Source organism: Delphinus delphis, chromosome 20 (genome assembly GCF_949987515.2).
Source record: "Delphinus delphis chromosome 20, mDelDel1.2, whole genome shotgun sequence".
NCBI classification, from domain to species: domain Eukaryota; kingdom Metazoa; phylum Chordata; class Mammalia; order Artiodactyla; family Delphinidae; genus Delphinus; species Delphinus delphis.
The window spans coordinates 42,492,507-42,507,195 of record NC_082702.1 but is presented as its reverse complement, the minus strand read 5'-3'; the positions used below and the strand labels follow the sequence as shown (position 1 = coordinate 42,507,195).

The 14,689-nt window shown below is 43.9% G+C and overlaps 1 protein-coding gene across 2 annotated transcripts in view; it reads right to left on the bottom strand.

The window, feature by feature from the left end:
- Positions 1 to 14,689, bottom strand: part of WWP2 (WW domain containing E3 ubiquitin protein ligase 2) — a 145,190-nt gene that overhangs the window by 35,414 nt on the left and 95,087 nt on the right. For both annotated transcript variants that reach the window (XM_060000151.1, XM_060000152.1), the window contains exon 8: positions 13,651 to 13,861. In XM_060000151.1, the coding sequence (XP_059856134.1) occupies positions 13,651 to 13,861 (211 nt within the window). The remainder of the gene's footprint in view (positions 1 to 13,650; positions 13,862 to 14,689) is intronic.

The window sequence follows — 14,689 nt, the reverse complement described above, 5'->3', positions numbered from 1 at the left end:
TAACTGCATGATTTGGCATAGCGTGGTGGTTTCTAGGAACACATATGTTATAGCAGAGTTGACTGTACACTGAAATAAATGTCCTAACTTCTGTTACTAAGCCTGGTGTGTCTACTCAAATAGACATAAGCTTTATTCGATACCATTTCTCACGTCTGATCAGTGGACTGCATTGATAAGCCCCTCTGAGGTTAATTCAGATACAGGTATACGCAAGGTTTCTAAGGCAAAGATGGGAAGGGGGTAACCATCACCCACTGAATGTCCACAATGAGCTGCAGGCTCATCTTTACTTGATTCAGTCCTGCCTTCATCCTTTACAGTGGCACATGCCATCACCATCGAGGGAACTGAGGCTCAGAGAGGCTAAGTAACTCTTACATGGCATTTAAACTCAGCTCTCTGGGACTTCCCTTGTGGTCCAGTGGTTAAGACTTCACCTTCCAATGCAGGGGGTGCAGGTTCGATCCCTGCTTGGGGAACTAAGATCCCACGTGCCTCGTGGCCAAAAAACCAAAACATAAAACAGAAGCAATATTGTAACAAAATTCAATAAAGACTTTAAAAATGGTCCACATTGGGACTTCCCTCGTGGTCCAGTGGCTGAGACTCCATGCTCCCAATGCAGGGGGCCAGGTTCGATTCCTGGTCAGGGAACTAGGTCCCACATGCCACAACTAAGAGTTCACATGCCTCAACTAAAGAGCCCACATGCTGCAACTAAGACCCGGCGCAGCCAAATAAATAAATATTTTTAAAGTTATTTTTCTTTAATGGTCCACATCAGAAAAATCTAAACAAACAAACAAACTCAGCTCTGACTCTCTAGCCCATGAGTTTTACCATGTCACTCTGAAAGGAAGAAAGGAGGAAAAGGAAGGGCAACTGGAACTTATAAGGAACCCACAACCCAGCAGACAAGGTGCCAGGTGCCTTTCCAAAGCCCACCTCAACGTGAACAGCTTTCCCTAGCACAGGAGTCTGGGTAGGGGGACCTATAGGATCAAGACGACTGGGGAGAAATTACAGTAAGTCCACCTAGTTAATTTCTAGGCTCCATTTTAATCACAACCCTCTGCTCAGATACAATCTATGGGAAGAGGCTGCACATTTTGCACCACTGGGAGGCTTAGCCTGGGAGCAGTGAGGTCTGGTAGTTCCAGACTCCCTCCTTCCAAAAGGGATCAACTACTGTGTTGAGGACCGGAGTGCTATAAACACCATTAAAATGGGCTCGAGAACATTTTCTCTCCTGGGTATTCCCGCTCAAGGTTCTGGTTGAAGCAGATACTGGTGACTTGGCCCAGGTGCCCTGGGTTCCTCCCACTGCAAAAGGAAGATTCTTGCACTTCAGTCAGTATTTTATTGAAAGGGCAGAATCTTCTGACAAAACTGACCAGGTGAAAATAAACACAGGGTAAAGTTAAAGCTCTTCTCCCTCTCGATGCCCTTCTGAATTAAAGACAAAAGAGTAAACAGATATTGCCAGCTCAAAAGACTGGTAGGGATCTGGTGGGGACCCTTCAGCAAAAAGGCTAACATACTGTGATTTCACACCAGCTCTCTAAATTCCTCCTGTCTGCTGGGTAATCAAGCAGCAAATCCGATACCCTCTTTATTCATCTGAATTTGGAAATAAGGAAAGCCTTGAGAAAGATACTTGGCTTAAGGGTAAGTAGTGAAATATGGAAGCTCCTCGGGCAAGGGTAGCAAGCCACTCTTTCATAACATTTGCTCCTAATAAAGACTTAAGGAGCTGAGAATTCCTCAGCATTTCCTAAGAAATTAGCTCTATCCTTCCTGTCCTTGGCAATTTTGTGGCACAAAAGCACCAATAAAACAACTTTGCTCATTTTGCAGTCACTAATTGGAAAACTGACCATAATTGGTGGGTGGGGCTGCCCCTTGAATGAAGACAAAATATGTGTTGTTGCAGTTGGAGAGAAAAGGTGCTAAAACACATTTTTTCTTTATTCCAACAATTCTTTTGTTACAACTTTCATCTTATAAGTGGTCTCGACTTCTGGCTTCTTTTCTATTTCATTTGAGGCAAGGAGAAAACTTTGGTTTTATTATACGTTGGCTAATAGTTTCATTTGAAGATGGAATAATTCTTAAAATTCCATGAATTAAATGCCTTGAATTGACACAGTGGTCTTCCTGCACTGCCAGAAAGGAAATCGGTGTGAAGTCCTCTTTGCTTATATTCAAGAGTTATGACGGCTCCTCCCAAGCCTTCACAAGACCCGTCTATCCTGTCTTTGATCCCAGCTGATCCTAGAAATGAAAGGCTGTCTTTTGGGCACTGTTATTGTCCAGCGAATCTCAGTGTCCTTCTATGAACCCTCTCAATTGGCTTAGCTAGAAAAATAGTTACCAAAATGAACAAGACCTTTCTTCCATTACCTTTCTTTTGATATCTACATTCTTCCTTTTAAAATTGGACTCCTGCTCGGATTCAATGTCCATGTGGGTCCTCCCTGATCCGTGACCTGGCCTAACTGCTTTCCTTAGAGAACTCTCAACTCCTCCCTACCTGCATGGCTCCTCAGAATTCATACAAATCCCTCCCCTCCATTTGTGTAGCAGAGTCGGTTGATTCTATCGTCAATCAAACGAGCCCCCGGATTCTCATTTCTCCGCTGTAACTGCTGACCCATATAGACTGAGCCTTCCGACTGTCTTGGTTTGGTCTCCCCATGCCAAGAAAGTGATACTGGAAGTGACCTTTCATCGGCACATCCCTGGCAGGGGTTAGGTTTCTGAACCTTATAAGCATCTTCTTCATGCTGAGATTAAAAGGCTTTTCAATCAAACTACCCATGGGTCTCGATACTGCAACCTGGTCACGTGGGTCATATCCTCTCCCACTGAATAGCTTTCTTTGATGTTCTCAGAAACAGTGTTCAAAGCACCAAGCTTGATTCACGTCCCTTCCCAACACATTGCTCCTTGGCTTTCGATGTATAGCCTTTAGTTGGAACATGGACTACACAGGGTCTTTCTATTTTGAAAGTACTTAAAAAATAGTCTCCAATTTCAATTAATCTCTGTACTTTTTTTTCAACCTAAATTCCCTTTGCTCCTATGGATTTTAACTGTCCTTTATTCAGTTTGTAATAGGGAAGAGCAAATCTGACTCCATATTAGATCAGTTTCTTTTACTTTAACCTTAGTGCTCTGTTGCCTGTGCTTAGTCATGCTGGCTCCACACCTTTTGTAAAAGAATGTTGCCTATAGCCTGAAATATACAGGATAGCCCATTCTCAAGACTCTGACCTTTAAGAGTCCATTCATTTAGAGATAAAAAAAAGTTGCAGAACAGAGAGTAACATTTGTCTTGTTGGAGGTTTACAGGAACATTGAGACTTGACCTACAGGAGCACTGTGACTTGACCTAGCTGCATGAACAAAGGATTCCAACACCAAGAAGTCTGAGACAACTAACCATGCCCCTCCCTCACCTTGCCTTTAAAAGTGCTTTGCTGAAACCCTTCGAGGAGTTCAGGGTTTGCTGGGCACAAGCCACCCATCTCCTTGCATGGCCCTGCAATAAACCTTTCTCTGCTCCAAACTCCAATGTTTCGGTATTGTTTGGCCTCACTGTCCATTGGGCGCATGAACTTGCGTTTGTTAACAAGTTGTATATCTTCCATGCCCATGCCCCCATCCCCCCCACTATCATCGTTAAAAAGGTAAAGGATGAAAATCTCAATTCCATTATTAGGATGGCATCCAATCATTTCTCTCTTATGTTATCTGAAAGGAAATTGTCTGGTCACTAACAGTGACCACAATTTTTTTTTTTTTGGGTGCACCACGCAGCTTATGGGACCCCAACCAGGGCCCTCAGCAGTGAAAGGACGGAGTCCTAACCACTGGACCGCCAGGGAATTCCCTGAACCACATTTTCTTGTGAAAGGTTTCCTAAAAGGTCTTCAGGAAATCAATTCTCAGTTACTTGCCGTTACAGTGTATATTCAACCATCCTGACCAACACACTTCTTGGTCAGATTCCCCTAAGTTTGGACAGAATCACAGTTTCACCAAGAGTCGGATTAAATTGGGAAGGAATTTAAAGCTGGATAATCCGAGGATTTCAGGTTAGTATCAGAGATGCTATCATCACACTCACAAATTCTTAGTAAGAACATTATTAATTTGTATTATTTATAATTTGTTAATAAATTTTATTAACAAAAGCACTGGGCATTAGTAAAGCTGACTCTCATTCAACATACACTCTCTCCATCAGAAAACAAAGTCATGCCAGAACACTTATGCACCAATAAAGAAAAGATGCCTTGCTGGTTACCTGGACAAAAACTAAACTTCAGAAAAATACACTGAAAGTATTCAGGTATTCTTAAAGCTGCCTATGTAGAAGTTCAACTCCCCTCAGGCAAATATTACAGGGAATTCATATTTTCTTACTTCATGCTCTTATAATAAATTTAAACTCTGAACCAAATCCTATTCCCCAAACTCTGGCCACTTCCTGGGTGAACGGTAAGATTTATTTCCCCTGTAGGGACATTGTCAGACTGTTTTATGAGTCAAAAAATCTGTGTGCAGTGGAACACATCTCCTACTCACTGTTTTCATTGCTTCAGTAGGTCCTCTGTAAACTGGGTAGGAAGTGTGTTAAACTCAGACCTTCCCCCAAGAACCCTTCTTGAAATACTGAGCTTTCCTTTAAATCCAAGCACACTAACCCCCTTTTTAAAACTATCAACAACCAGCACTTTATGCCCCTTAATCACAGGGGGGCACAGTAGTAGCTTCTGAGGACTCTGAATTAAGGTCTGTTTTTCATCTCTTTCTTCTTCACCCATCCCATTTTCTTTGCCTTGGAAAAGTCCCCATAGCTCTTCAATGGAAGACGGCAACTGCTTTCAGGACTTCCCTGGTGGCCCAGTGGTAAAGAATCTGCCTTTCAATTCAGGGGACGCGGGTACGATCCCTGGTCAGGGAATTAAGATCCCACATGCCGTAGGGCAACTAAGCCTGTGTGCCACAACTATTGAGCTTGCACGCCTCAATGAGAGAGCCTGCATACCACAAACTACAGAGCCCATGCACCCTGGAGCCTGCGTGCCACAACTCGAGAGAGAAAACACACACGCCACAACTAGAGAGACACCCGAGCGCTGCAACGAGGAGACCGTGCCCCGCAATGAAAGATCCTGAGTGCCACAACTAAGACCCAACACAGGCAAAAAAAATTAAAAAAAAAAAAAAAGATATGCTCTCACAGACAGGCAAGACAATTCCTAGAGACGGTGTCTATTAAAAAAATTTTTTTTAACATTATTGCAGATTTTAAAAACCGTGCAGATAAGTTTGGCAATGCAGGGAAATAGCCACTCTTAAAAAATAGTGAGGGACTTCCCTGGTGGTCCAGTGGCTAAGACTCCAAGCTCCCAATGCAGGGGGCCCAGGTTCGATCCCTGGTCAGGGAACTAGATCCCACATGCCACAAGTAAAGATCCTGCACACCACAACTAAAGACCCCACATGCTGCAACTAAGACCTGACACAGCCAAATAAATAAATATTTTTAAAAAATAGTTAGTGGGAGCAAAAATGGGTATACTCTTTCCTAAGGGTAATTTGGCAACTCAGTCAAAAACATTTCCTACATGAATACCCTTTAATTCAGCAACTCTGTTTCCAGGACATATCCTAAGGAAATAATTATGTGTCAAAAGATTTAGCTTTAAGTGCATCCATCACAGTATGTTGCAGCATGTTACAGAAAAACTGGAAACAACCTAAATGCTCCAAAGTGGAGGATTAGTAAAATAAATTATGTTCATTCTATAATGGGTATTCCATCATTTAAAATATCATTGTGGATAATATAGATTTGTACAGATGTTTACAATATATTGGGTAACAAAAATAAGTGAAAATATAACATGCATAAGATAATCAAAATTTTGTTTAAAAATTATAAAAATATACTATTTTTCATTAAATCTAAAATGCCACCAATTGTAAGATTTTTTACATACCACCAAGAAAGAAAAAAATGCTGCCAATTAAACTATGACACTCCAATGTTTGTAAATCACATCTTAATTTTTTTTTTTTTTTTTTTTTTCTGCCGTACGCGGGCCTTTCACTGTTGTGGCCTCTCCCGCTGCGGAGCACAGGCTCCAGACGCACAGGCTCAGCGGCCATGGCTCACGGGCCTAGCCGCTCTGCGGCATGTGGGATCTTCCCGGACCGGGACACGAACCCGTGTCCCCTGCATCGGCAGGCAGATTCTCAACCACTGCGCCACCAGGGAAGCCTACACATCTTGATTTTAAAGAAGTTAAATGTGAAATAACATGCGTATCAGAATCTACAAAACATGGGGGCAGGGGGATCACGTATGCGTGTAAAATTTTTACAACATCAGAGTAAGGAAGTATTTCAGACAGACACAAAAGGCACGTGAAAAAGATGAACAGATTTGGCTATCTAAAAATTTGAACTCCTGTACAATAAAAAGCAACATTAAAAAGTGAAAAGAGGGCTTCCGGTGAGGGCCGGTGAGGGCCGGTGAGCCATGGCCACTGAGCCTGCGCGTCTGGAGCCTGTGCTCTGCAACGGGAGAGGCCACAACAGTGAGAGGCCCGCATACCGCAAAAAAGAAATAGTGAAAAGACAAGCCACAGACTGGGAGAAAATATTTGCAATGCACATAATTGAGAGGGGATTAGTATCCACCATATATTAAGAAATCCTGCAGATTAAAAAGACAGATAGCAAACAGAAAAATGGATAAAAATATATGAATAGACAATTCACAAGAAAGGAAACTCAAGAACCAAATTAAAATAACATGTAAGAAGAGGTTTTCAAATTAAAACCAGCAAAAGATACCCTTTCACACCCATTAGACTGGCCAACATGAAAAAAAATCTGACAATTCTAAGTTTTAGCAGGAATGCTATGCATGCTCATGGGAGCATGAACTGTTGAGCTGACTCAAAAAGCAATCTGAGGGCTTCCCTGATGGCACAGTGGTTGAGAGTCCGCCTGCCGATGCGGGGGACACGGGTCTGTGCCCCGGTCCGGGAGGATCCCACTTGCTGCGGAGCGGCTGGGCCCATGGGCCATGGCCACTGGGCCTGTGTGTCCAGAGCCTGTGCTCCGCAACGGGAGAGGCCACAACAGTGAGAAACCCGCGTACCGCAAAAAAAAAAAAAAGCAATCTGATAGTGTCTACTAAAACTGAAGACCTTCATCTTCCTACAAAGAAGAAACCCTAGTTCTAGTACTTGCACTAAAGAAACAAACATGCACACAAAAAGGCATACACAGAAAAAACTTCATTGTAGCATTGTTTATAAAGGCAAAGATGTAATTATAGTATAAATAAACACAAATATAGAATGTTATTTTTTATATTTTACATTTATATGATATAGAATATACACAGTAAATATAAATAAATTTTAATTATAACATAAATAAAATTTTACCTATTCATACAACAGAAGACCATATAGCAGTTTAAATGAATGTACCAAGTTCCATGTATCTCTGTATATAGGGAATGGGACCGGGGAGGGGTTCACAGGGACTTTCAACTTTATTGACAGTCTTCATCAAGAGGTTAAAAAACAGGGGGGAGGGGCTTCCCTGGTGGCACAGTGGTTGAGAGTCCACCTGCCGATGCAGGGGACACGGGTTCATGCCCCGGTCTGGGAAGATCCCACATGCCGCGGAGCGGCTGGGCCTGTGAGCCATGGCCGCTGAGCCTGTGCGTCCGGAGCCTGTGCTCCGCAACGGGAGAGGCCACAACAGTGAGAGGCCCGCGTACCACAAAAAAAAAAAAGAAAAAAAACAGGGGGGAGGTTTATAGCAAATGCAGCATAATGCTAAAGTTTGATACGGCTCGGTAGGGGAGCCCACAGGTATTTCTTATATTACTTTCTATTCTTATCTGCATGTTTAAAATATTTTACAATTAAAAAATAAAATTTAAAAGCACATACCCTAAGACTGTCAAAAAATTTTGGTAGATGCGTGTTGACGTGTACATGTCTGTGTATGTGGTCTTGGGCAAACTGCTTAAGGTTTCCTCATTTGCAAAATAAGGGTGAAAGTAGCTACTACACAGAGTGCTGTGAAGACCGAAATAACCCACGTATGAAACCTAGCACTCCCCAGCACTCTGGAAACATTTAACATATGTTAACTCTCACCAATGATCAGGCAAAAAAATACACAAGGTGCGTGAAAAGCACCAGTGGTTAAATCTAGGTGGGTGTGTGTTTGTTATTGCTGTTGTTCTACTTCTTTCTTCTATTTTTGTTTCTAAGTTTTCCCCCCCCCGAAAAAAACCGTAAAAAATTGTAAGAGCTATTGAGAATGAAAACACTTATCCAGTCATTCAACAAACACTTCTCACTCCAGCTCCCTAGGAGCCAAGTACCATGCTAGGTGCTGGGAATACAAAAACCCAATAATCCCAACTCCTGAGGAGCTCTCAAGAAAGTGTAGCAAAAAATGAAAATTCCTGGGCTTCCCTGGTGGCACAGTGGTTGAGAGTCTGCCTGCTGATGCAGGGAACACGGGTTCGTGCCCTGGTACGGGAAGATCCCACATGTCGCGGAGCGGCTGGGCCCGTGAGCCATGGCCGCTGAGCCTGCGCGTCCAGAGCCTGTGCTCCGCAACGGGAGAGGCCACAGCAGTGAGAGGCCCGCGTACAGCAAAAAAAAAAAGAAAGAAAGAAAATTCCTAATTACATATGAATACATACATATAGCAGGGCGAGAACTTCTCATGGGCCAGTCCCAACAACAGTAGAATCTTTGGAAACAAGGCTTTCGTCCTGAGATGAGGAGGAGGGAGCCAGGAACATGTACTATCTGCCATTAACTAAGCATGTAATAATCCCTGCAGAGTTGAGAACTAAACCATACTACTTAGCAAAAAGGCACAGATTCTCCAGTATAATCCTTTAATCCTTTGCTACTGAAGTATGGTCCATGGCTCAAACTGTTACTATTCAGCAACCAGAAAAGTACAGAAGCTTCTAGATGTTTAGAAACTTTTGTACCAATATGACATTGCCACAACATCCAAATATGTGATCTGTAGATCTGCCTCACTGAACAGAACAGAGGACAAAAGTAAAGGTTCATAAGAGATTGAAAAAAAATAATTAAAACAGAACAAACAAAACCAGAAGGAAAAAAAAAAAAAAACAAGGACTAGTTCTTCACAGACAGTTTCAGAAGCACTGCTTTAAAACTCCTTGGGTTAGGATCTTTGGCTAGCGCCAAAATTGAGTTTGGAATGAAATTCAGTGGCAGCAGCTGTTTTATAACTTAGCAGAAAAGCTGCAAATTCCAACGTCTCTTAAAGTGTCTCTACAAAGAAAACATCAAAGAACTCTTACCAGGTTGTCATCCTTGATAGTGTGTCAAGGACCACCTGGAGAAAGGACCTCTGGGTCTCCATTACTGGGCCTGGGGGTAGGGGAAGATGGCAAATCAAACAGATCCAGAAAACACCCTCCTCAATTATTTCTACTCTGAGGCAGGAAACGGCCAGGGCAGCCAATGACTGCAAGAGGAGAGGGATGGTGTGAAGTGGCAGTGCTGAGGTAAGTCGGCAGAGTCCAAACACAACGGCCTCCCTTATGTAAGAAACCACAGCACAGCGCGGGCTGCCAGGGTGAAATAATGTGCCTCTGTGTGAGAGGGCCTGGGCGAGCTGCAGAGCCTGGGACGCACTTGGAGTTTATCTAAGCCATGTACACACGGTCTGTTAATGAGCATTTGGTCCCCAAAGTGGGCTCCCTGCTGATAAAAACCAGATGCAGGGCCAGCTGATCAAAGTGGCCTCCCTCCCCACTGCCCACTGCCCGGACCACTATCTCACCATGTCTCCCGAGCCTTCCTGGCAGGCACCCCCTCCTTTAACGGACATTTGCCAGCTGAAAACACCATGCCCTTCCAACTAGCTTCTTTCGTGCTAATTAAATTAAAAGGTAGGGAAAGCAGGAGGGTTTGGAGACAGGGAGAGAGAGGAAAGAGATAAAGGGTGTTCTATTTGGATTTATGTGGCCCAGTTTTCGGTGGCCTTCGGTCACTAAAACACGCAGACGGACGTGACATCTTTATGTCCAGTCTCATCTGCTGCAAGTTTTAGAAAGGCAATGCAGCAACTGGAAAAATAAGCCCTTGGGATCCCCAAATGAACTGTGCCCGATCCCTCTGTAAAGGAGATTGAGAAGGTAAGGTTAGAAAGAGACAAAGTCAGCTGGATGCCATGAAAAAGCAGTCTAGCATGGCTCAGAAATGCCTTAGCAAAGGGGAGACAAGGTTCACAGTGTCTCCCAGGGCATGAGGACCCCTAGTGAGCAGGGAAGAGCATCCTGACCCTGTGAGAGATTCATACTTGAACCCAAAGCCAGACAACCTAGCCTAGTTAGTAACCCCTTAGGGTCTTGTTCTTGGGAAGAAAATGCAGTATTCCTGTCATAGTTCCTCTTTATTTGAGGCATCAAAGAAGCAGAAAACATTCATCCAGGTGGAGAAAAAAAAAAAAAGATGGCATTTAAATCGATTCATTAATTCACTACAAGTATGTCTTGGGGGCCGACTTTGCGCCAGGCTTCTTGCCATCTTGGCGTTTACAGCCCAGCAGGGCAGAGAGATGCAAAACATGCAATTACACGTGTGAGAAGTTATAGTACACAGGGTGGTCTGACCTTGTCTACCAGGGATAGAGGAAGGATTCCCAGAGGAAGTGCTGATTAATCTGAGACTTGAAGATGGATAGAAAGTAATGGACAAAATTGTGAGGAAGGTTTCAGAAAGGGTAACCGGCATGGCAGAGGGTCCCAAATCCAGAGAAAGGGTGGTACATCTGTCAAACTAAAATAAGTTACAGCTACAGCTTAGAGAGCAAAGCAAAGAATGTCTTCCATGGAAGGCCTGAGGGGTAGATGAGGTCCTACACTGCAGGGCTTTTTAGGTCTTATTAAGATTTGAGAATTTATCCCTAAAGACAATAGGAAGCCATTGCAGCATTCTAAGTGGTGAAATGTCATGCTCGGAGTTTTATTTAAAAAGGTTAAAAGTGGTCCCCTGACTCCTGAATGCAAGATACCAGAAATAACAAATGTCGTATATCAACGCATATATGTGGAATCTAGAAAATGGTACAGATGCACCTATTTGCAAAGCAGAAATAGAGACACAGATGTAGAGAACAAACATATGGATATCAAGGGGGGAAAGGCGGGGGTGGGGTGAACTGGGAGATTGGGATTGACATATACACACTACTATGTATAAAATAGGTAACTAACGAGAACCTGCTGTATAGCACAGAGACCTCTACCCCATGCTCTGTGGTGACCTAAATGGGAAGGAAAGCCAAAAAAGAGGGGATATATGTATGCATATAGCTGATTCATTTCGCTGTACTGCAGAAACTAGCACAACACTGTAAAGCATCTATACCCCAATTAAATAAAATTTTTTTTAATAAAAATAAAATAAAATAATTTCAGAAAAGTTAAAAAAAAAAAAAAATACCAAGAAAAGAGGAATAACTCATCTTGTCTGAATCTCCTAAACTTGTAAATAAGCTAGGGCGGGGACGGTAGGTCTGTGAATTGGAAGGCTCACAGTGGAAAGTGCGCCCTTTCTGGCTTGCTGTCACAGAGCCGAGAACTGAAAGCCTGCCATCCTCACCGCCACACACTCAGCAGTGCCGTTGGCAATCTCCAGGCCCTGAGACAGCCCGCAAAGTACCGGAGCTTCCAGTGGGCACCTGGATGTCCGTCTGGGCTGGAAAACTGGGTCTCGGTACCCTTCTCTGGACCATGATACATGTTCAGGTGGGGAGTGGCCTCCCCAGACCCACACACGGGGCCTCATCCCATTCTAAACGCTCCACGGAGAAGATGCTGTTCAAACTGTACTCAGGAAAAGCGTTTCAGCCTCTGGTTGGGCGGGGTTGGGGGGTAGGAGAACAGCCTGCTCAATCGCCAGATGCAGAATAAAGGGTGTTTTCAAGGCCTGGAGTTTTCCAGCTGCCTGGAAACAGGAAGAGCCCAATCCAGGAGAACAGTAACCCTCACACACGCCCTACATAAAGACGCGTTGAGCCATTAGCCCTAATTGCCTGTGACTGACACCGGGAGTGAAGCCCGCCCTCCAGGCATTTGCTCAGCGCAAAGCAAACAAACAGCTCCTGGAGCACCCGGGCAGCCATTTTCTCTCCTTTCTGCCAAAATGATTCTGCCCTGCTCCCCCCAAATTATATACAGATTTCAAATTATAAACCAAACAAAGGTCTTTCAAGTATTCCTTACCACGTACGAAAGAGAAAAAAAAAAAAAAAGAACGCCTCTGTAGGGAGGAGTTACACACAAGCAATTGCTTATGAATCTTTTCACAAAATCAAAAACTTCACAGAAGACTTTTTGGAGCCACCTCTCAATACCCCCAACTCTCTCCGGGTTTGAGGTATTAAAAGCTATTTGCAATACTTTTCACGCGTTCATTGTGTTTTATTAAAAAACATAAGTTAAGTTGTGTGCCAAATGCTGGGGATCGCAAATGCCTTCGGATTTAGGATTTTTTGCTTAAACAACTGGGTTTTCTAAAGTGGTTTAAGAACAATACAGAATGTTATACATCAAGCAAGAGACCATCCATCCTTCCCTTTTCCTTTGTGAATCAGCCCCACACCACCACCACTGGCCAGACCATGGTGACTGTGGTGATACGGACATTGGTTTCCTCAGTACCAACTGATAAACAGGATGGGCATTGGGACCACAACGGGACTGGCCCTGAAAGTGATCAGTAGTCCTTAGAGAAGACTCTGTTTCCCAGTTCAGAACTGTTCTGTTCCTTTATGCTTCCTTCACACCCACTTAAAAAATATCATTCACCAGGTAAAACACCCACCATTGGGTGAGGGCTGTCTTATCTGAGTCCCTTAACTTCCTGGGGAGATAGATATGCATGATTATTACCTCCACCTTACCGAGATGGTAAGTCACGCAGGCAAAGTCATAAAGGGTTGAGTGGGGAGTTAAACCTAGATCTACTTGATTCCCAGGTCCATGCTTTTAATCTCCACTTGCTTTTGGCCTGCTGGGGCCATCTTCTTGTCATTCAAGGCCTTCAGCATCAGATTTAGTTCTGAACTAAAGGGAGGCTCCAAGAAAACCAGGAGCCCGAGCTAACGTCAGCCCCGGCCATGGGAATAACATACAGTAATATTCAGAGCCTGAAGTCCTCCATGGGCCATTGAGATAAAATGCAAGGGAGAAAAGCTGTTTTCTAGGCAGGATCTAGGCAAATCCAGTGATGCTGGAGGGCAAAATGAGCTCCTTGTTCCATAAAAGCCACATTCTTTGAGTCAAGCTGTGCATTTCAAGTCACGGTATAAGGTACCATTGATTCTGCCCTAGATGGTTTAGATCCTTTTCAAGATTTATGCAGAACGAGCAGTTCTCCCACACCTCCCTTGTTCCTATGCATGGCAGCCTCCCCAGGGACTACTAGCCACCAGGTAATAAATAACCACGTTGTTTCTATGCTGGTGAAGGAGCCTCAGTTGTTTTTTATTTCAGGGGGTGGGGAGGGAGGTGCTGCTGTGGGACAGAAGGCTACTCACCCAGCAGGCAGAGCATCAGGGGCTTGGGCAGCCGCTGGGAGCTGCTGGGTGCCCGAAGTGCTGGGCTCCTCTCCTTCCTCTGGCGTGGCCGTGGCAGGGAGAGTCACGGTGGCGGGGTTGGGGACCGCACTCGATGCCGCAGCAGGCGGGGACACCACAGCAACAGCGGAGGGTGCTTCAGGGTCAGTGGCTGCAGTGGGTTCGTCATTCACTGAAAATACAGGAACCGTAGTTTAGAGATCAACTCAGCGTTGTGTTCACATTCACCAGGTTTCTCGCTTGACATGGTAACACAGTACCTACAAGGTGACTGTACATGTTACCTGGTGACGGCAAAAAGTTTTACAGAACATAACTTTGGAAAGGACAGCAAGTCAGTGAGGGCCTGCTGGAAGAACAGTGGGAGATGGAGCTGAAATAAATGGATTATTAAATATTACGTCTTTTATATAACTTCACTAAATTTTTCTAACATGCCATGGTTACGTTTACAGCGATAAAAGAGTAGCAGAAAAAATAATGTACCAGCACTAACTAATGTTAGTGCTACATGGAGCAAGGCCAAAGCCAAGTTCATAGGGTTGTATACTTTTCTTTGTCACTTGTCTGCTGGGCACAAATAGCACCTTCCTTCAAAAAGCTCCATACACACTAAGAGGTAGAAAACTTCCAATAATGTGCTTGTTCTTTTAAAGGCTCGTGCTCAAAGTGGGGGGCAAGGATTAACACCCGAGACGGAAAAGATGGGGCTGTGAGAGAAGGGACTTATCTCCAAGGTAACAATAGACAAAGAGACAGAAGTGAAATAAGCTGATTCCTGAGTCTCCTCATTTTTCCATTCCTTTGATGATCACTCATGTTCACAAGGATCCCAAGGCACTGCAATATCCTCTCACTCAGAAAGGGATCAAACGCGGTTTCAAAGAATTAAAATTCTTTGAAAACGGATAAGCCATAAACAGAGAATTTTCTACATATGTGATTGCATATGTGTACATTTACACTGGAATTTCATAGGAAAACCCCTTGGTTTAGCCTC